Source organism: Dreissena polymorpha, chromosome 11 (assembly GCF_020536995.1).
Source record: "Dreissena polymorpha isolate Duluth1 chromosome 11, UMN_Dpol_1.0, whole genome shotgun sequence".
NCBI classification, from domain to species: Eukaryota; Metazoa; Mollusca; class Bivalvia; order Myida; family Dreissenidae; genus Dreissena; species Dreissena polymorpha.
In genome coordinates this window covers 30325987-30350631 of record NC_068365.1, presented here as the reverse complement: position 1 = coordinate 30350631, position 24645 = coordinate 30325987, and the positions used below count along the sequence as shown (strand labels likewise).

Sequence of the window (24645 nt, the reverse complement as noted above, 5' to 3'; positions counted from 1 at the left end):
ATCGTCTCCCTTGGATCGTAGAAATCTATTGACCAATCAAATTAAGGGTTGCCTAAAAAAACTGTAAAATGTCGGGCGGAAGAACAATTGATACACGAAGCGAGTTAAATGAACTGGTCCGAAGAAGATCGGAAATAGCTGTATGATAAGATTTGTTTTTATTTTAAATCATGGTAATGCTGTTCAAAATTATATGTATTTGATCGTTTTTCATGTTTGAAGTGTGTTTTCATATCCAAAATGGCGAATGTAATTGCAATGACGTCACAGTATTTCCGGATTTCCCCATTCGGGAATTCCCAAACAAATTTCACCAACATGCAGATTGTCAATTACACTTCGTGATTCGTGAAATGTCACAAACTAATATAATATGATTATAGGCTACCTAATTTACGGGCAAAAGCTTTTTCAGTTTTTTTGATAACCATGTATTTTTAATAAATATATGGACATGATTGTGTTCAAAATATTATAATTGTTGCAATAATTAAGTAATGCATAAAAAAAAATCAATCTTAAAACGAGTTACATGTTCCTAGCTTAAAGATCTAGCATCTTATATATTTATTTTTTTCAAGCCACAGGAATTTCAAGCTGATTCGGTGGCTGTGGAATAGTGGATGGGGTGTCTGCTAACTGGCTTAGTCACTGGGAGGTGTCTGTATTGATCCCTTAAGTGGGTGCATTCTTAATTGGGCCTTTTCACAGATTTTGAAGTTTGTCATTAAATGCTTTATATTGATAAATGTAAACATTGGATCTTAAAAGCTCCAGTAAAAAATCAAGAATAAAATAAAAAAAAGGAAAAAAAAGTAGCCGGTACCAGGGCTTGAACCAGTGACCCCGCGAGTCCTGGAGTAAGTCTGAAGGAAAAACGCATTAGCCCTCTCGGCTATTCCGCCTAGTTTACACAGTTTAAGTATTTTACACCTTATATAAGCAATCTTCGTAGTTTCGTAAATTTAAACAACAACAACAAAACTCGCCAAATTATTCAATCGTTTCGCGTTGCAACGCTTGATAATTTTTAGGTTTTCAGTTCATCAAAAGATACATATTATGGCTATATTGGACTATGGTAAATGTTCAGTAATACTGTTTCCTCACAAATATCATTACTAAAACGAAAATTTGCGAATCTGAAACAACTTTTTTCAATTTTATCAATTTACCAAACCCTGAAAAGATCCCATTAAAATAACCCTAAAGATATACTATGGTGTACCATTTGGGTTGAAAGTCAAGAAGACCTACAAGGTAAAAAGAGAAATGTACGGCGACGTACAATAATTGTACGTCAACATACACATATAAAATACACTTTGAAGTATATATTTGTACATCAAAGTACAATTTGTAAGGCCACAATTAAAATAGTGTTGGTTTGCCCTTTACCGACCCTAAATTTTACAGTTGGGTAGGTAGGTAGGAAAATTATTTTATTTTATTTGAGAAATTATATTTTTAATACAATAATAGTCTTTGAATATTTAAAACACTGTTATTAAAGCACTGTTGCCGTGTACGAAGCCCTATGTAGCTTAACATTATCTTGTATGCTGTTTCTTGCATATATTTTAATATCAAATGCATGCTTGTGTGTTATTACATCAAATATGTGTTCATTATATGATGTTAATTGCTCAAATGCATTTGTCATTATTTAACTGCCAGACAGCTTTTATTTTTAACTTAAACCTTTCCCTTATATTGGGCTCAATTAGCATGCAACAATATAAAGAAGTGAAACTCCAGCTGCTGGAGCAGTATTGAATTTTCATTAAAAACAATTAGTTGGTCCTTTATTTAAGGCAAGTGACCGATTGCCCAAACAGTACAAAACAGCACAATACAGCACAATACAAACCAACATAAACACAAAATATGAATAAAGCTGGGGTCACCGCCTTGGAACGGTCAATGCAAAGCATTGGGGGTTTAAACCTGGTTATAGAGCGCTCAACCTCACACTTGGCCCAGCAATATTCATAATACATTCAAGTGTAAATAAAATTTAACGTCATAGCATTGTAACTCAAATTAAACAATAATAAAAGGGAATTAAAACGCATTCAATTTAATTACTATTTAATTACTCAATTGCATTGAAGATACAAGAGTAACAGAATTACAACTTTTTGACGAACGATCAAATAAAACTATTAACTAGAAATGGCGCGGCAGAGGCCGACGCGTATCCCCACGCCGAATGTTTGACCTAGGTGTGCCCCAGGGTTGGTAATGGGGCCATGCATAGCTGAGATTGACCGTATTGTCATAAGAGAAGTTCATCATCAATTAGAAGTGAATTGGTGTAGAAATGAAGAAGTTATAGTAAAAGGCAATTTTGGGTGGGTGTGACATATGTGGGTAGGGCGCCCCAGGGTTGGTAATTGTGCCATGCATAGTTGAGATTGACCGTATTGTCATAAGAGAGGTTCAGTATCAATTTGAAGTGAATCGGTGTAGAAATGAAGAAATTATAGTAAAAGGCAATTTTGGGTGGGTGTGGTCTATGTGGGCGGGGCGCCCCAGGGTTGGTAATGGGGCCATGCATAGTTGAGATTGACTGTATTGTCATAAGAGAAGTTCAATATCAATTTGAAGTGAATCGGTGTAGAAATGAAGAAATTATAGTAAAGGCAATTTTTGGTGGGTGTGGTCTATGTGGGCGGGGCCCCAGGGTTGGTTATGGGGCCATGCATAGTTGAGATTGACCCTAATGTCATAAGAGAAGTTCAGTATCAATTTGAAGTGAATCCGTGTAGAAATGAAAAAATTATAGTAAATGGAATTTTTTGCTGGGTGTGGCCTATGTGGGCGGGCGCCCCAGGGTTGGGATTGGGGCCATGCATAGTTGAGATTGACCCTAATGTCATAACAAAAGTTCAGTATCAATTTGAAGTGAATCCGTGTAGAAATGAAAAAATTATAGTAAATGGAAATTTTTGGTGGGTGTGGCCTATGTGGGCGGGGCGCCCCAGGGTTGGGAATGGGGCCATGCATGGTTGAGATTGACCGTATTGTCATAAGAGAGGTCCAGTATCAATTTGAAGTGAATCGGTGTAGAAATAAAGAAGTAAATGTAAAATAACCTAAAAAAATGAGTGATAATTTCTGACGCGGCCCCACCCCAACTGCTATAACTTTTGACCCAGGGGTCAGATCAAAATTCCAAATAGTGCAGGGTCGCACATATGCTCATAGCTACCATGTGTGTAAGTTTCAAGGTTCTAGTGCTTTTAGTGTAGGAGGAGATAGTGGCCAGGACGGACGGACGGACGGACAGACGGACGGACGGACGGCGGAGATAACCACAATATCCCCACCTTTTTTTCAAAAAGCGTGGGGATAACAATTGTCAACTACATTCCTTCTTTATAGAAAAGATTTGAGAATGTAGAATCATAGAGTTAATATCTCAGATAATCATCGCGCAAATACAGGAAGAAGCAGCAATAATGGGTGTAAAAATTCCATATTACATAGCTTGGTTGTTTATGTGACTGCTAAACAAATTAAAAATAATTAAATCAAACAAGAAACGCCTATCAGAGAGAAAATATAAATAAAATGGAACGTTATAAACCAAATGACCTATGCATGTAGATTACAACTGGGAAAGTCGGTCGTATGACGTCACAAAAATCCATAATGACATAATGACGTGAACAAATTCCAAGGGCAGTACTAAATAAAAATATTAATCGGGCTGTGCTACTAATAAAACAAGTTTACGTGATTTAATATTAAGAAGCAAATGAATACAAATGGTAATTCCATTAAAGCAACATTATTGGAATCAAACAAGCATTGAAGGAGTGTAGAAAGACAGCCCAAAGCCTTTAATGGAAAAATTCAGACATGGCCAAAAAACGTCATATTTTACAGGCCAGACTTGCCTACCAGGAGAAACAATTCACAGGCCAGTTGAAATTTTTACAGGCCTCAATTTTAAGTGTTTGACCGGTTAGTGCATAGTCTCGGCTTGGCAAAGTAAATTCATAAAAGGGCAAACTGAACATAAGCATTAGTTCTTCTGGAATGCTCTGAGCTTTTATGAGTGCATACGTACAGCTCAGAGGGTCAATAGCTGGGAGTTGTATTATTGCAACTAACATAAGCATGAAAACTTGATTTGGGGAAATAAATTAAGGTTGTTAGTTTCAGTTTGTGGATATAAAAACGCTTTAAACATATATACTTGAGTGTTGTCGATGTATTTAGCTAAGAGACATTAATATATTAAATAAGTTTACCTTTACATATCCATTTCACTAACATGCCATAACAGTAAACTGTTTAGAGTGGCAAACATAATAAAGCAGAATGTGCACATGAATCTGATTAAACACAGATCCACTTGCATATAAATCAAATCATGTTTGTCTTTTATTTTGCATTTTCGAACGATAATCCTGTAACTGTTAGATGTATTTTTCTTTGCGAGTAGACTGCATTCCAATTTTCAAACACTTGTTCTGTGACATTCAGTTCATACATTTCCAAAAAAAGAGTTTTATTTGTATCTAAAACGTATGCTCCATCGTAGAATGACACGTTCTTTTCATTAAACCATACTAATTATATGATGTCCGTCGTAAATTCGATAGTCATTTGTCCTCGCTGAGCATCGTTATTTCTTTTAATTGTCCGCCATCTTGGATCACGTTAACAGCATGTGTGTGACGAACGTAAACTCGTATATGTCCGACTACTTTCGCGAACAAATAGTTAAGTATGATGTCGTTCGGTCATTTTCACGGAACACCGCCGATCGCGATGCTGGTTATAGACGCTTGCATTACTGTCTATTCTGGTGAATATGAAATTCCAACCATCGGAGAGACCTAGATCGGTCAGGGGCGATAATAATGGACAGGGATATAAATATGCGCACGAATAAATATTGCAGTCAGCTCTTTTATGATTGGCGAAAAAAAACGAAAATAAAAATAATACGTTTTCAGAAATCGCAATAAAAATTTTTGGGTCGGGGGGTAAAAAGTGGGTCGGTCGGTAAAGGGCAAACAAACTTAATTTTAATTTAGGCCTAATTCGTCATACATGTTTGTACTTCGACGTACACATTTTCTGAACAGTCAATCAAAAAACTTGTCTGTTGAGCCGCTTTTCCTTCAGATTTATTCAAAATAAATGTTTACAGTCTCTTTTAATTGAGGACAAAATGAATAAAAATATCAGAATGGCAAAAAAAAACACAGAGAAGTTTCAAGTATTTAATGCATTGAAATAGATTATATACAAATTTGAAGAAGATTCAATTGTTACCTTTTTAAAATAAAAATTATTAAGCATATTGTTAGTATTTATTAATCATGCGTGGCGGAGTATCACGACTGTCCAGCGCATTACTGTGTAGGAAATTCCTAACGGTAACCAAACAGTTACCAAAAATTAACGGGATAAATAATGTATAATAACCTCTCTGTTGGTCGTATTTTGTGATAACCATAACTTGCATAAGTCAGAGGTTAATTCCGCCCCGCAAGGTCAATAAATACGCACAATATCTATGAGTTAGCGGTCGATAGTCGCATAATTTGGTATAAATTATAATAATAATAATGTTTAATAAATACGCAATATATCTATGAGTAAGCGGTCGATAGTCGCATAATTTGGTATAAATAATAATAATAATAATGTTCAAAGTCAAATATCTCTAAAAGCAACAGATGTAAGGTGTCTTCTGATTGGCTAACACTCAAGGGTCGGTGAAAATTGTACGTCGAAGTACATTTCTCGTTGTACCTAGTAGGTCTTGTAGACTTTCGACGTCATATAGACACTAAGTACTGGTCCTACCCAGGAAACAGTTTGTTTCATCAAATGTCTGAATTCAACTCGACAGTTTGCTAAAGCAGTTGCATTTAGCATACTGTACACTGATTTAACATAATCAAAATCATGTGATGTGTCAAATCAATTTTGATTGACAAATTTGACAGGATTTTTGTTTTAATCCAATAAGTTTTAAACTGTCAAATAACACACACTACGTATTGAAAGCCATGTCTGGAGCTTTCGTCTGTATACCACTGACTTCATCAGAAGAATGATTTCTACTGTTGGGAAATGCTAACAACGCTAATTGTCTTCTTATTTATTATCTATGTATAATTATGTGTAACAGCATAACATTAACAACATACTTGTTTCGCAATTTAAATATTTAATAAATACAGGTATTTTGCAGGTTTCTAATTTTCTTTCGCAAACTATTGTTGAATAGTTTAAATTTTGTCGCCACTAAAAAACTAGCCTTTTGTAGAAATTCTTAAATCACAGTCTAAACTGCATACACTTAGCTCTATAGTTACAAATTGAATGCAAATATTAGAATGCATCATGTTATATTATCCATATTTTTTTATTTAAACTTTCAAATTACACATAACACAGTACATACCGGTATATAAAAAGGTATGTGGTATTGTGTGGAGATACAAAACACTTCACATCATTTATTTGCACATAAAATAATAGTTACAAAATAAGTAATACTAAAACACTGTCATCAACCTACAGTACAAGAATATTTACGTCTATGAAATTACAAAGTGGTGTTATTTTATTACCTTTTACAAAATTAACAATGCTGGTTTTGTACTAGCCATAAGACATTTTTATTTTATGCTTTCCGGTGGTTTATAGAGAAATATCAGTGAATTAAAACTGATAATTTCGCTGTTTCAAACAATGAAAATTATCAGTGAAATTTATCGATAATTTTCATTGTTTACTGTGAAATGACGTCATTTTTTTGACGAAATGACGTCATTATTTCAGCGAAATTCTTTGGTTAAACTCTTTAACAATGTATATAAACTGTGAAACAAAGCATAAAATAAAAATAAAATTTGTTGGATTTGGTGGAATATCGATTTTAATTCACTTTCGATCATAAAAAATATATATTTTCAAATATTATTTTTTATGATCACTCGTGAATTAAAATCGATAATCCACCGAATCCAACAAATATCCTCTTTATCATGGATTAACAAGTAACAACCAATTTATTAATTACACAATAGAAAGGAAATCATATTAATTGCATTATGCATTTACTAAACAAGCTATTTGCTACTGTTTAGAATTTCACTATCTTACTAAAAATGATCACAACAGGTACTTCGTGCTTTTACATACTTGTGGTAAGTTTTGTATTACTAGTTTGACATTTATTGGCAGTCACTTGCCGATATACAGACTAAATTTGCATGGGAACTTTCATATTTTTTCAGCATAATTGCCTTCAAATTGTTAATTTAACAAACCTTTGACATTGTTTGCACATCTGATCTTATTATACCATAGCTGATTTTTGTTTATAGATAGACAGATATAGACTTTTCAAAGTTCTATAAAAGTTCACACATGTTCCATCAAAGTAAACCAACAGAACCAATAAAGATCACCACAGATAATAACTGTGTGTATAGCTTGGAAATTTTGATAGTTCAGGAATCCCTCCTTTGTTGATTTCTGTAAACCAAAACTGTCAGTTTTGCTGGATAGAATGGCCTGTGTGATGCCCAGCTCTTGCCTTGGCAGAACAGCTTCCTAAAACGGAAAACCAACAAATATTTAAAGATTTAAAGCGGGTATATACGATCTTGTCAAATATTTAGTAATAAATATAAAATGTGTAAAAAACTTATTATACATATATTTCAATATAAACTAAAATAAAAGTTAAGAAGAACATGTGTCGAAAAATGCTAAATAAGCCAGATATTTAATTCTGAAATCGAAAAAGGCTGTACAGCCGAATTCGCCAGCATATATATCATGCATGTACGATGTGAATCTAAATTTAGTTTAACGGTTCATTTGAAATTTCTGCAGCGATATCGATTCATACGACACATGAACACTTACAAAAAAGACGAATGCGTCGGTTATTGTAGGAAAATAATTACGAATTATCTTCGTCACAATCGGCTCGGGGCGCTAATTTGTATTTGCTGTATTTTATGAAATTCGTCTTAAATGTATCATTTTTCTTGCATAGTGTGTGTTATTATAACATATTTGTATCAATATTTTACAATTCAGCACATATAAAAATCGTATATACCCGCTTTAATCAATAATGCAGACAATTTATAAATGTTTTTTGTTGATTTAGAATCTGAAAGATTTTTTATGTAAGATTGTGGTACGAAAATCCAACGGTATCGGATTTTGTGGTTTTAGGCCTAAACTTATTATAGTGATATGTAACCTTTCTGGATATCGGTAAAGTGCGAGCAGGCAAGGTGTAAATACGTTTAAAATTTAAGCTAAAAGACTAAAAAGTCAGATCGGATTATCTTTAAATTTTGTGAATAAGTGTGTTTCTGATGGATAACAAAGACAACTTACCAGAATATTGCTCATGATCACACGTAAAACTTCTTTCTGAAAGTGAATGGAAAATGCGTCACGAATTCTGAATTTCTGACAAATAAACAGTAGGGTGTCGTTATTGAAATATCCGCGATAATACTGGAAGAATAGAGATGCCAACTATAATGCTTAAAACAAATATGTTTTTAACAAGCATTTGTGATTTGTCAGGATAATAATAACAATAAGATATTGAAAATATCATCAAAGCAAATAAGTTCGACAGTAATCTGAGATTCGGCAATATATTTAAGACGGGTTATGTTCACGAAAATTGTGTTTGGTAAAGACTGTCACTATATGTAGTGAACCAGTCTTCGGCTTATACCCACTGAAGATGAGTATTCAGGGGAGATAATTGAGTAATGACTTATTTCTGGAATGGTTGCGAAGAAAAACAAATAATGCGAGAATATTTAGTGTGATTCGCAACACAATTATGATGTCATTGATATAATTTTTCGTGAGGTATGTATTTACATGTGATTTAGCATATGTCAAAGTGTTTTTGATTTGTTCAAGGTCATAAATAGCATCGCGAAAATATATGTCGCGTGGCAAATTTGTTTGAGACCCATCCCTATGTGGTATTCTTATGTAATTTTATGGCTAAATTCATGGCTATGTATGAACGGTCAACGCCCGCTTTGCGGGCTTTTGCCCGTATTAAGCACGGACTTGATTTAAGAAAATCCATTGTCATTTGAGTACAAGCTTGTGAAGTACATTGTTGGTTTAATGCAAAATGATAAGTAATATACAAACTTGACATAAATTATATAATGTGAAAATTACTGAGCTCAGGCTGGGGATTGAACCCACGACCTCCGGAGTGGTAGTCAGACACTTTAACCACGTCGCTAAAGAGCTAGCCCAACAGCAAGGCTGTTGGAAGTGACCTTATTTCGCTACAAAGCTAAATTTGTAAGCCTTGTTTTGGAAATATGAAATCAGATACAAAGCAATCTTTATTGTGTCATACTTAGTTATGCAAAAACATGTTTCCCGGGGACTCACTGAAAATCATGGGAAAATGAAAGTGAATTTCTGTTACTAACACTGCCTTTGGATGAAACTGATTGTCTTTATTATCCACATGATTTTTAAAAAGCGTGGGGATATTGTGGTTATCTCCGGCGTCTGTCCGTCCTGACCACTATCTCCTCCTACACTATAAGCACAAGAACCTTGAAACTTACACACATGGTAGCTATGAGCATATGTGCGACCCTGCACTATTTGAAATTTTGATCTGACCCCTGGGTCGAAAGTTATGGGGGTTGGGGTGGGGCCAGATCAGAGATTTTCCTGGGACTGCGATTCAAAAAAGGCTCATAACTACCGTGTCCATTCAGAAATTGCTTTCATATTTGGTATGCATGTGTATCTGGACAACACCTTTCCCTGCGCATAAAATTTTTGACCCCTGTGACCTTGAACTTGGGGTCAGTTTTCAGGTTTCGTAATCTGCAACCGTGATTCGAAAAAGACTCGTAACTACTGTGTATCTGGACAACACCTTTCCATGCGCATACAATTTTTGACCACTGTGACCTTGACCTTGAACTTAAGATCAGCATTCAGGTTTCGAAATCTGTCACCGTGATTCGAAAAAGGCTCATACCTGCTGTGTGCTTTCAGATATTGCATGTGTATCTGGACAACACCTTTCTATGCCCATGACATTTTTAGCTCATCTATTTTTTGAAAAAAAAAAATGAGCTATTGTCATCACCTTGGCATCGGCGTCGGCGTCGGGGTTGGCGTCCGGTTAAGTTTTGCGTTAAGGTCCACTTTTCTCAGAAAGTATCAATGCTATTGCATTCAAACTTGGCACACTTACTTACTATCATGAGGGGACTGTGCAGGCAAAGTTAGATAACTCTGGCGTGCATTTTGACAGAATTATGTGCCCTTTTTATACTTAGAAAATTGAAAATTTTGGTTAAGTTTTGCGTTTAGGTCCACTTTTCTCAGTAAGTATCAATGCTATTGCATTCAAACTTGGTACACTTACTTACTATCATGAGGGGACTGGGCAGGCAAAGTTAGATAACTCTGGCGTGCATTTTGACAGAATTATGTGCCCTTTTTATACTTAGAAAATTGAAAATTTTGGTTAAGTTTTGTGTTTAGGTCCATTTTATTCCTTAAGCATCAAAGCTATTGCTTTCATACTTGCAACACTTACTAACTATCATAAGGGGACTGTGCAGGCAAAGTAATGTAACTCTGACTGGCATTTTGACAGAATTATGTGCACTTTTTATACTTAGAAAATTGAAAATTTGATAAAGTTTTGTGTTTAGGTCCACTTTATTCCTACAGTATCAAAGCTATTGCTTTCATACTTGCAACACTTATGAACTATCATAAGGGGACCGTGCAGGCAAAGTTATGTAATTCTGACTGGCATTTGGACGGAATTATGGGCCCTTTATACTTAGAAAATTGAAAATTTGGTTAAGATTTATGTTTTGGTCCACTTTACCCCTAAAGTATCATAGATATTGCTTTCATACTTGGAACACTCACAAACTATCATAAGGGTACAGTAAAAGGACAAGTTGCATAACTCTGGTTGTCATTGTTACGGAATTATGGCCCTTTTTTGACTTAGTAACTTTTAATATATGGTTAAATTTTGTGTTTCGATCCACTTTACTTCTTAAGTATCAAGGCTATTGCTTTCAAACTTCAAATACTTTCATGCTATCATGAGGTTACTGTACCTGGCAAGTTGAATTTTACCTTGACCTTTGAATGACCTTGACTCTCAAGGTCAAATTATAAAATTTTGCTAAAATTGCCATAACTTCTTTATTTATGATTAGATTTGATTGATACTTTGACGAAACTACTCTTACCTGACATACCACAATAGACTCCACCCAAACCATCCCCCGTGCCCTCCCCCCTCCCCCCCCCCTAATTGTTTTTTTTTTTTTTTTTTAAGATCATCTCACAAATGACCCCCACACCCTCACACTATACCCCCACCCCACCCCCCCCACCCCACCACCCCCCACCCCACACCCCCCCCCCCCCCATTTTTTTTTTTTTTTTTTTTTTTTAAGATCATCTCACAAATTACCACCACACCCTCACACTATACCCCCCCCCCCCATTTTTTTTTTAAAACGGTTATGTTTGAAATACCGTCCAACCATCGCACCCAAAAAATACCCCCCCCCCCCCCCCATCGCCCCTCCCCCCCCACCCTCCCCCCCCGCCCCGATTTTTTTTTTCGCTTTTTTGGAAGATAATGTAATAAATGTCCACAACCCCACACTATACACCCCTCTTCACTCCACCCCTCCCTCCTTTGTGATTGAAAATGAGAGTCCCTTCACCTTTAAAAAGAAAATAGATGAGCGGTCTGCACCTGCAAGGCGGTGCTCTTGTTTAACTTGGGGTCCAGGTTCTGGTTTTGAAATCTGCGACTGCCTGTAAAAACAAATCTCATATCGTCTGTGTCCCTTCATATATTGCTTTCATATTTGATACGCATGTGTATCTGGACAAGACCTTTCCATGTGCATACAATTTTTGACCCCTGTGACCCTGACCTTGAACTTAGGGTCTGTGTTTAGATTTTGAAATCTTATTATGTAGTTATAAGTGCCGTCTGTCCGTCCGTCCTGGCCACTATCTCCTCCTACACTATCACTAGAACATTGAAACTTACACACATTGTAGCTATTAGCATACCATATGTGCCACAGTGCAATATTTGGAATTTTGATCTGCACCTGGGTGAAAAGTAATGGGGGTTGGGATGGGGCCGGGTCAGAGATTTTCACTCATTTTTATGTCCCCCCACCACTATAGTGGGGGACATATTGTTTATGCCCTGTCTGTTGGTTTGTTCGTGTGTTTGTTTGTTTGCGCCAACTTAAGCATTTGCAATAACTTTTACAATATTGAAGATAGCAACTTGATATTTGGCATGCATGTGTATCTCATGGGCTGCACATTTTGAGTGGTGAAAGGTCAAGGTCATCCTTCAAGGTCAAAGGTCAAATATATAGCTTCAAAGCGGCGCAAAAGGGGACATAGTGTTTCTGGCAAACACATATCTTGTTTAAAGTTATTTTACATTAGAACATCTCTTATGACAATACGGTCAATCTCAACTATGCATGACCCCTTTACCAACCCTGGGGTGCCCCCAGGATCAAACATGCGGCGTGGGGATACGCGTCGGGCTCTGCCTGTTTAGTTTTCAATTGCATTTTAGCAGACAATGAAGTGAAACGTGTATTGTAAAACATGTCAATGCTGTCAGTGATTCAGAAGATCTATAGCACATATAAAGTAACAGCAAAAGAGCATGAAACACATGCTATTATCACACTTGTTTTGCACTAAACAATAGATTATCATCACACTAAAACTGTCAAATTCCCCTGTAATGTAGTTTTCTCTTATCGACTATAATTGAGCCATTACACAATCAGAACATCGGATGCCGCCATATTTGAATTTTAAGAAAACTACTGTCTAGACCGAAATGGAAGTTTGGAGAAAAACGGGACTCCGAGCAAATACCCACTATCATTATATTGGAATCAGTATTATAACGGAGCGTGTTATATTGGATTTACAATGCAATCAATAGATCTATTATTTGCGTGATGTAAAGCAGGCCAATGTGTTGTTCTTGAACCTACATGTACAAACTTAATAATTTGAAACAAAATAACATTACCAAAAATTCTTAAAAAATGTTTGTTAACTACCATGAATCAAAGAATTCAAAGGACTTGTAATAAGGAGACTACTAAATCATTTTGTTTAATATGAATACAGAATTCAGGACCTTCACATTTATTGCTTCTTATTTCGAAATAAGCTTTTCTTTAATTAACTTTTAATAAAATCAAGACATTCACATTTATTGCTGTGTCTGTTATCATTTTGCATGTGTCTGTGATCATTTTGAATACCTCTTATAGTTGTTTCATAGTTTGAACTTCAATAAAGTGTGATGTTTGACATAAGCTGCACATACACAATTCAGCATCTACCCTCTATTTTAAGTTTGTCACGGAAAACGGTTTTACAAGTTTTTGCAACTTGATGTAAAAATTTCCAGAGATAGAGGAGAAAATGAATTACAAAAAAAAAACTCATTCTATGCTCATGAATCAAACACAAATGTATGCACTGAAAATGACACGCTTGTGAAATGTTGAGTGCAAACATTTATGAAACAGTCTATAAAAGGTTTAACTACCTAATAAAATATTTATTTGATGTAAATTGCAGACACTTCTTACTGCATCCAGAATAGAAATGTCTTGTACAGCATCCAATTGTTCCTGACTTCCAACAGTGTGGAGCTACAGCTCTTTTTATGTCTGCAATGATATTAAACAGACAAAAGTGATAATAGTTTTTTTTTTTATTCTTGGATATTGTACCTCCCATAACTTTGTCCTTATCTATATGACCGGTTTAGGTCCTTAAGATACAATAGTGGCAATTATCAAAAGAATATGTACTGGTCAATAACTCAGTATTATCTTATATGGACCGTGCATGATAAGGATGGACTGCGTGTGAAAAATATTGATGTATGACGTCAATGTCCGGGTTGCGCACATCTAAGTTGCATTGTGGGGTAGCCCTTTCTTGTACATGTAATTCAATGTTGATACTGACGCTTGTTCCAAAGTGAAACAAGATTTTTATCAATTATTATTTTAAAAAATAAATATATATATATGAAACATTATTACATTCTGGATCTCTTTAGAAATGTTAATGTGTGAAAGTGCGGTTAAAATTGTTGATTTTACAATGGTTGATACACAGGTGTAGATATTCAGTACAGAATTCACTCTCATCCTTTAATAGGTATTATGTGACATTAAAAACATGATTGTAGCAGTAAATCTTGGTTTGTAGAAATCAATCTTGTAAATTTCAATAGATTTTACATGTATGTGTGTATGCGTGTTTAAAGACATTTGTCACCTCGTTTTGCACATTGTGTAGACCAAAATCTGTGGACAGAATTTTAATCTCCTCAATCACACCTCTGTTATAGAGTGAATATGTACATGACTTGTAGATGAATGCCACTTTTGCACTTGGGCAATAAATCAGTTGACAATTGGTTGGATATTTATGTTAATTTAAATGTTTCCCTTAGTTAATGTTTTTATTCTGAAAGAACTAAAACCACCATAAAAAGGTCATATAAGGAAATTTAGGCAAAGGAGAACTCTTGATTCAGAAAATCAGGAATTGTACTTATTTTCCAAGAGAAAGGCCTGCATATCTGAGATAAAGGCTATTAAGTCATTAACCTGTGTTATTTTATGTAATAAAATGTATCTTTCACAGGAAACACTTGCCAACCTGGAACGACAAATTTACGCCTTCGAAGGCAGTTACTTGGAAGACACGCAGCTCTATGGCAACATAATACGGGGCTGGGATAGATACCTTACCACTACAAAGTGAGTCAATCATTTATCCCACATTTCATCTTGAGTCTGGTTTTAGCTTTCTTAAACACATCATGCTTATGGTGAGCTTTTATGGTCACCTGTTGTCCGTCATACATGAAAGTCGTGCGTTCTCTGCAGTGCTTTGTCATTATATACCTAGTGAACTCTCTAGAGGCCACATTTATTGGTTATGGAATATGTTTAGAACATTTGTCTCAATTATGTCTCAGCTGAGTTTGAAACTTGGTCATGTGGGGTGAACAACTAGGTAACTAGACAGAGTGATTTTGTTGTTGTCAAATTTTGGACTGAAACTCGGCTCCATTTCCCAATCTCAAAAAGTCTATATTTTTCCCGTATGACAGCCCACAATTCCCAATTGAATGTTTAAAATAAAAAGAATTTCCCCGCAAACAATTTCATTAAAAGTCACATGTTTTTTCCAATCTTTATGAAATTTACCCAAAACATTTGTTTTTATGACAGCTTGGTTGTGTTTGAAAATGTTTCTTTTCAAATGAGTAACATGGTCCCCATGGATGTTTTTATGCCCCCAACGGCGGCATATAGTTTTCGCACTGTCTGTTGATAGGTTGTCAGTCTGTCCGTCACACTTTTCTTGTCCGCTCTCTATTCAAGTAGTTCTCATCTTCACCAAACTTGGTCAGAAGTTGTATCTAGATAATGTCTAGGCCAAGTTGAAACATGGGTAATGCCGAGCAAAATACAAGGTCACGGGGTCACTTAGTGCGTTTCAAACATTCAGCATGTTGTCCGCTCTTTAATTCAAGTAGTTTGCATCCGATCTTCCCCAAACTTGGTCAGAATTTTTATCTAGATAATGTCTATGCCAAGTTCGAACATGGCTCATGCCGGGCCAAAGCTAGGTCACGGGGGTCACTTAGTGCGTTTTAAACATTCAGTATGGTGTCTGCTCTCTTATTCAGTAGTTTTCATCAGGTCTTCACCAAACTTGGTCACAAGTTTTATCTATATGATCTCTAGGCCAAGTTCGAACATGGCCCATGCTGGGCAAAAAACTAGGTCACGGGGTCACTTAGTGCATTTTAAACATTCAGCATGGTGTCCACTCTCTAATTCGAGTAGTTTTCATCTGATCTTCACCAAACTTGGTCACAAGTTTTATCTAGATAATGGCAAGAGTTGGAACATCAGTGCCTTCCCCAGGAATTTGTTCAGGCGCCCCGGTGGTGGGTTCGGGAGGTATGTCCCCTCCCGACGTTGACTTTTTTTTAATTTAACGTGTCAATTCACGTTCTGTGGTGCGTTATAACTCAAAGAAAAACAGCGTCAAAAGACGTCATTTGGTGCACTATGACTCTTCAAAAAAATCCCCCAGTCATTTAAAAATATTTTTTTTTATTGTTTAATTGTTTTAAAACTTTTCCGCACAAATAGTAAAATCCCGACTCGAACGATTCCCCAATACATCCGTTTCAACCCGACTCTATTACTGTATACTAACTATTTTTCAAGTTTCTATTTATTACCCGATAATCCCGTTTATTCCGTTTTTATCAATCTCTTTCTGGTAAATATTTACGATAAAAGCTTTCAGTTATTTCTTTAACACAAACCTTGCCATTTTTTAAGTGACTATTTATAGATTTGATGAAATATTGCCTCTGAATATGCGTCAATCCCCTGACCTGTTGTGTGCTTGTTAAAACGCTCAATACACGTCATTTGTATGCAATAGACGCGACGTTGTACATGCTGCATAATTTTCGCGCTCTTTTTAATTGAGAAAAAGATTCGACACAAAATAAATTTGCACTGCTTATTTGAAGCAAAAATATTTAACGTTGCGGTAACATTTACATTCGGAAGTGTGTTTCGGATTAAAAACGCGTTAACATCGACTTACGGTAATGGGTTTCGGATTACAAATTTAATTATTCCCATTTGAGATTTCAACAAATATTAACCGTTGCGTTATAAATTCAACGATAATTTGTTTACACACTTTACGAGTCGAATAAATGTTTTGACGGAATTATGCATGAAATTCACGTTGTCCACGAGGATCACGGCCGGTTGCCATCATCAGTCTTCTAACTATCGATTATCGGACGAAACATTTACAAGTGTGCGTAATTAATTCAACGAAAATTTGTTAAAGCGCATTACGTGTCGAATAAATGTCAAAAAAAACGAGGCGAATCAGTTCTATAAATGGACATGTTGAAATATACATGTTCTGGAATTAAATAAATTGTTATCACATAATTGTAACCGCTATAATAATTAATTGTTTACCACTTGCAATTAATTTCTCGTATTAATTATGAGTCATAGGTAACACTTGTTTACAGTAAAAAGGTGTGATGATGATGCCCGAAACCGTCTTTAATGTTGTGCACTGTACTAATTACCGGTTTTATATTACTCAAATGGTACAACTATTTGCTAATCAAGCTGCGATAAACTCTTATTTCATGCCCGACGTCAATCAAAAATAATGGTCGATAGTTAACCCCGCCCCCATAAGCATTCGCGTAACCGATTGGACGATGAACTTCACAGTTTGACGACTGGAAAGTTACCAGATACATCCTTGTCAGATTTAAATGACCGTGTAATGTTAAAATAATCGATACGCGCGTCATGCTATTCTCTTATCAGTGGATTATCTATTACCCCATGTGGTGTTTATGGCGATTACTTGTGAAAGTAGGTACCGAGTGCTCTTTTAAAACAGGGAATATTGATACACTGATAGAGAAACCTTGATTTTTTTGGACAATCTCCACTTTCTTTTACTGAAGAATACACTGATCGGAAAATTTCAAGCGCCCCGGGGACTCTGATTTCGAAATTCAAGCGCCCCGGCAAGGGGCGCTTAAATGGCCTGGGGAAGGCACTGAACATGGGCTATGCTGGGCCAAAAACTAGGTCATGGGGTTACTAAGTGCGTTTTAAACATTCAGCATTGTGTCCGCTCTCTATTTCAAGTAGTTTTCATCCAATTTTCACCAAAGGGGGTTGCAAGTTTTATCTAGAAAATCTCTAGGCCAAGTATTATAGGGGTATCATGGCAGTCTAGTTTGCTCCCTGACCCAACACACGGGGCTGTTGTTCTTGAGAAAAAAAATCAAGAAAATTCTTAAAATTTGTTTAAGCTTTCGCGGTTTCAAGTACGAGTTCTTGGCATAATTCTGCCTTAATTTAAACAAATTTTCTTCTAAGATTAGTCAGTTTTTTTTTTAGCAAACAGTATGGAATCTCATAAAGAAAAATTAATTAAACATGTTCATCTTATCAAAACGTGATAGAGTCTGGTATGGACATTACCAGATACATGTGTATCTGTGATTTAGTAACATATACTCTGAGATTATGCATTCAGCTGCATAACATAACAATACACCAGTATCCACCGGCTTATATGTGCTACGTGTCATGAAAAAGACTGCCATAGAAAAGAGTACAATGTATTCAATGCTTTGCTTTAGTAAGTTATTCTACAGTTGACAAAAAGATATGTGCATTCCTGTTATTTGCATGCAAAGAATTGGCAGAAAAAAACTTTGCAAACTGCAGCCGATGACATATGTAACAAACAACAAAATTTAAATACTGAACACCCGTTATGCAGCAAACTAATAGTTCAATAAAATGAAGGCGATGTATATCTCAAAAACATTTACACAGTTATGCTTTTTTGTAGTGACGAAGTTACAGTTGGGGGCATCCGTGTTGTGTTGACACATTTCTTGTTTACTTTGATATAGGATGTCAATTGCTGAAATAAATGTAGGTTTCTGGTTGCAGTGTTTTTTTCATTCAAAATCGGGTCCGGTAACCGGACCCATTCCTAATGGAAAAAAGTATATATTTTTCCCAAATGGTAGCTAAAAATTCCCAATGGAACCAAAAAAAATATTTTTTTTTTATTTTTTTTTATTTAGATCAATATTTTGTTCATCTCCCATCCATATATGATCAACCTTAGTAAATATAATACTGGACACACCTGTATCCTCAGTTTTGAAGCATTTGGGAGCAAAACAACAACAACACTAATTTCCCAATTTTAGTCAAAACACCGCAAATTTTCCCAATTCAAAGGGACCTGGCCCCATTCCCAAAATGGTGAAAAAAACACTGGGTTGTAAGCACTCTTATCAATGATTATGAAATCCTTTCAATAGACTTTGTACCCTTTTGTGTCTTTTTCAGAAACACAAATAGTAAATCAGACAAAAGAAACAGAAAGTTCAAAGATGCAGACAGATTATTTTCAAAGTCGTCAGTGACATCGGCAGCAGTAAGTATAGGCGGAAACAAAGCTAACATCATATAAATGAGCTGCTCATTTTGAAAACTGGTCCCAATGCGTTAATTTTCGGCTTAGACTGGATTTTCTATTAGAAAAGAATGAGTATAAACGAAAATTACCAAAAAGTGTAGTGTTGTCCCTAATTAGCTTGTACAGACCGCACAGGCTAATCTTAGATGACACTGTACGTACAGGAATTAAGCCCGTGAAGCTGTAATTGAATATAATTCTAGATAATGATAATTAATTTGACATAGTTGCTAACATATTTCTTTTTCAGTTATTTTCATAATAATAATTATATTATTTATATTGTTAACAAAGAAATAATTATGGTTTACCTCACAATAGTAAATCTTACCATATGAATAATTCTATTAATTACGTATACAATTATGCAAACTTAATATTTCTGTATGTGTCAGTTTATAGTGAGGATAAGACAGGTTTAACATATCTAATAACAAAGATTTTGTTGTGATAAACAATGAAGTAAACAAAATAATAATTTGCAATTATAATGGCCTGTCTTCAGAAAACATATAAACATTGTTGCATATTTTTATCCCTTTCAGCACCGGAACCGAATTTTGAAGGCCTTTGCAAACAGTTTGGATCTAGATGCAACGCCACAGCACGTGGCGTCTCATCAGGATCCAAACTGTTTGCTATTCTGTTTGTATTTTTTGTATTTTTTCCGAAGAAATGCTAATTGTAGAAATTCAGCAGACGACATTTTAGCAGACGTTAAATTTCCCAGCGTGCCAAAGGGTTATGGATACAGATTCTCCAGTTATCAGCTAAGATGAAAAAAAGAACATAATGTTTTACAGTGTTTTGAAGACAAATAAAAGCAATACTAGCAATATTATCCGATTTAGTTGTAAAACTTGATCACAAATGATTGCATTCCAGAAAATTAATTGTGCTGGAAACTCTTTGACTTCTAATGTCTCAAAGTGCATTGTGTTCTGTTGTGTCTTGCAGGCAGTCAGTGGTTTACCCCAGGCCGATCAACTTTCAGATAAAAGTAAGTGGTTGCCTGATGCCAGTCTTTGCTTTGAATATTCAGTTTAGGCTATGAATTGAAAACATGGTTATTACTAATATTTAATATTCAAAATATTGTTTTTGTAGCTAAACATACAATTACTATAGGCAACATGAAAATGGGTTAGAAATAGGAATAGATGTATATAAAGGAGAAAAGCATGGGTTAGAAATAGGAATAGATGTATATAAAGGAGAAAAGCATGGGTTAGAAATAGGAATAGATGTATATAAAGGAGAAAAGTATGCACCATATGTAGTATTTATATTAACTGGTAAATATTTAGAAAAAAATTGCAGGGGAGGGGGCTTTCAATGGAAGGGTGACCTCTTAAATGAAAAATTGTTGGATGTTTAAATTTGCTTGTTGTAAGTGACTTAGTGTGCTGTTTTCACTTGAGTTTTTTCATTCAATCATCAATTCAGCATATATTCCAACTTCCAAGAGGTATATTATTTATTGAAAATGAGATTATATTAAAATTAAATAATCCTGCATGTTAACCTATACATGCCTATCAATAGCCAACAAATGCAATACATTAATAAATTAGCACCCAGTGAATTGATTTCTTTGCAAACATGGTATAAGCACATCTGCTTAAATAGGGTGTTTGGGGTTATTTATTGAAATGTTTTCAAAAAGATTTAAATGTTCAGAATGTTTTATCTTGACAATTTCTAGGCCAAGTTTGAATATGGGTAAAGTGGAGTAAAAGCCTATAAAACTAGGTCAAGTCTTCAACAATTGGTGTTCCTTGAATGCATGTTGAGTGCAAGTGGGCAATCATGGCCCTCTTATAACTGAATCTACATTCAAATTGAAGGTTTGGTTAACACTTAATGGCTTGGGAAAAAGAATTGGGTATTTCCTCCATTTGTTTATTTTCCAAAACATGCCCCATACTGAGTGTTCTCTCAGATCTGCCCTGTCCTGCTTTCAGTGGATGAGCCAGATAGTCCAGACTCACAGAACAACCAGAACTCTGCAAATACGCTGCACACAAACGGTCACATGTCCAATGGCAGCGACCGTGAATCCTCCATGAATACATCGTCTGGAAAGATGATCAAATCAGCGCCCAGTAAAAAGAGTAAAAACGCGAAAAGAAGCAGGTGAGGATTATGGGATACTGTTCAGAGTCTTGTAAGCCAAATAAGGGCAAAAGAGCTTTTGGCTACTAGACATATTGACTGGATGCTAAGATTCGAAATAAATCTTATGAAAAGAAGCAAGTGATACGGGATTTATATTCTTATTGAAGTCTTTTTATTAGGGATGGCATCGAATACCTATATCGGTATTTGAATATTCGCAAATCCATTCAATCGAATATTCGCATTAAACGGCTGGCTTGATTTAACTTCTGTTACTCAGCTTCGTATCCAGTAAGGATATTAAATATAAATTAACACAGAAATACAATTGAATATACAATTGTTGTGTTTAGAAATAAAAAAGGAAATGTAGCTTAATTGTAGACAAAAAACTTTGAAAATGCCTATTTAGGCGCAATATATCAGAAAAGAGTGAAACTTGTTCTGTGTTAACTTCCATTGTTTTGTAAGTTATATCCGTTTGCTGAATACGAGGCTGTTTATTAACGTTACTATCGAATAATTGTATCACTGTCGGCTAATACTATGACCGATACTGTAATCGAGCACAAATAGAATGAAAAACATCACGTCATAGAATTTTATTTTTATTTAAAATTTTGAAGTAACCATAGCCTTAAGGGGTTGGTGGCATTTTCAGATTAAATTATGATCCCTTATCACAAATAGTTATTCTGAAGTTTTGTACCAAACATTTACTTTTTGAATTTATATCATTTGTTAAATTTGAGTAATTCACATATTTTAATGTCTGTTCAAACTGTGATCACAGAATAATTAATTGGCACCCCATTGACAAACAACAGTTTGGGGCCTTTGTTAGAGTGTGTATATTGCATTGGGCAATCAAAGCTGATACAGGCCGCGTTATCAGTTTGACATGAAGAACGTCACATGAAACATGTTAATCCTGAATGATTTCGGGTGACTATTAGTAAGCAGCTCACAGGTCATTACTTATGATGGCAATTTTGTTTGGAAAAAAAATGTGAATATGTGAATATCAATTCTGTTATTCAATAGAATATTCAAATAATTTTGCCATCCCTATGTGTGACTGGTTATCCTAAATAGCTGATGACTGTAATCTTTGCAATACTGGTTGATACCAGTAAGAATTTTGTTTGGGATATTAATGGAAAATAAGCATGTTTTTATGCCCCCGAAGGAGGGCATATAGTGATCAGACCATCCGTCCGTCTGTCTGTCCGTGTGTCCTTCCGTCACACTTTGCATTTAGGTTTTGCGTTTTGGTTTTGAAAAATGCTCATAACTTCTATGTCCCTTCACATAGCAACTTGATATTTGGCATGCACATGTATCTCATTGAACTGCACATTTTGAGTGGTGAAAGGTCAAGGTCATCCTTCAAGGTCAAAAGTAAAAAACATGTATCAAAGCGGTGCAGTACGGGGGATTGTGTTTTTGACAAACACATCTCTTGTTTGATTTCATTTATTGAACCTTATTTTTGTGAAAAGCAAAATATTCATACAAACTTGCAACAACATGGTGATGAAATTATAACTTAGTTGTACGTTTCATTTGCTTTGCAGCTAAAGCAGGAAAAACGTCAAATCGCAAAGTATCATAAACCAGAGGTTAAACTTTGTAGGCACTTCTTAAGGATCTTTGTAGCTAATAGCTTATATAGGGAATTGTATATAATATAATGAAATTATTTAGTACTGGTCATGGACCAATAGCCGAAGCAGGGTCTTCCCCAGGCCATTTAAGCGCCCCTTGCTGGGGCGCTTGAATTTCGAAATCAGAGTCCCTGGGGCGCTTGAAATTTTCCGATCAGTGTATTCTTCAGTAAAAGAAAGTGGAGATTGTCAAAAAAAATCAAGGTTTCCCTATCAGTGTATCAATATTCCCTGTTTTAAAAGAGCACTCGGTACCTACTTTCACAAGTAATCGCCATAAACACCACATGGGGTTATGGATAATCCGTTTATTCTAGCCACATAACACGGTCATTTAAATGCTGACAAGGATGTATCTGGTAACTTTCCAGTCGTCAAACTGTGAAGTTCATCGTCCAATCGGTTACGCGAATGCTTATGAGGGCGGGGTTAACTATAGACCATTATTTTTGATTGACGTCGGGCATGAAGTAAGAGTTTATCGCAGCTTGATTAGTAAGAAGTTGTACCATTTGAGCAATATAAACCGGTAATTAGTACAGTACAGACGGTTTAGGGCATCACCATCACACCTTTTTACTGTAAACAAGTGTTACCTATGACTCATAATTAATACGAGAAATTAATTGCAAGTGGTAAACAATTCATTATTATAGCGAGTAAGTTGTGCAAATGACTCCCGGTTACAATTATGTGATAACAATTTATTTAATTCCAGTACATGTATATTTCAACATGTCCATTTATAGAACTGATTAACCTCGTTTTTCTGACATTTATTCGACACGTAATGCGCTTTAACAAATTTTCGTTGAATTAATTACGCACACTTGTAAATGTTTCGTCCGATAATCGATAGTTAGAAGACTGATGATGGCAACCGGCCGTGATCCTCGTGGACAACGTAAATTTCATGCATAATTCCGTCAAAACATTTATTCGACTCGTAAAGTGTTTAAACAAATTATCGTTGAAAATTTTTAACGCAACGGTTAATATTTGTTGAAATCTCAAATGGGAATAATTAAATTTGTAATCCGAAACCCATTCCCGCAAGTCGATGTTAACGCGTTTTTAATCCGAAACACACCTCCGAATGTAAATGTAACCGCACCGTTAAATATTTTTGCTTCAAATTAGCAGTGCAAATTTATTTTGTGTCGAATCTTTTTCTCAATTAAAAAGAGCGCGAAAATTATACAGCATGTAAAACGTCGCGTCTATTGCATACAAATGGCGTGTATTGAGCGTTTTAACAAGCACACAACAGGTCAGGGGATTGACGCATATTCAGAGGCAATATTTCATCAAATCTATAAATAGTCACTTAAAAAATATTTCATCAAATCTATAAATAGTCACTTAAAAAATGGCAAGGTTTGTGTTAATGAAATAACTGAATGCTTTTATCGTAAATATTTACCAGAAAGAGATTGATAAAAACGGAATAAACGGGATTATGGGGTAATAAATAGGTAATAAATAGAAACTTGAAAAATAGTAAGTATACAGTAATAGAGTCGGGTTGAAACGGATGTATTGGGGAATCGTTCGAGTCGGGATTTTACTTTCTGTGCGGAAAATTTTTAAACAATTAAACAATATAAAAAAAAATATTTTTTTAAATGACTGGGGGATTTTTTTG

General features: G+C 35.3%; 1 protein-coding gene across 1 annotated transcript in view; it reads left to right on the top strand.

The window, feature by feature from the left end:
• The window catches only part of LOC127851268 (chromatin modification-related protein MEAF6-like), a 50129-nt gene continuing 25484 nt past the window's right edge, over nucleotides 1-24645 (top strand). Inside the window, exons 1-5 of the mRNA XM_052384915.1 lie at nucleotides 1-140; nucleotides 14776-14891; nucleotides 19086-19173; nucleotides 20173-20215; nucleotides 21180-21351. Of these exons, the coding sequence (XP_052240875.1) occupies nucleotides 69-140; nucleotides 14776-14891; nucleotides 19086-19173; nucleotides 20173-20215; nucleotides 21180-21351 (491 nt within the window). The 5' untranslated portion in view covers nucleotides 1-68. The remainder of the gene's footprint in view (nucleotides 141-14775; nucleotides 14892-19085; nucleotides 19174-20172; nucleotides 20216-21179; nucleotides 21352-24645) is intronic.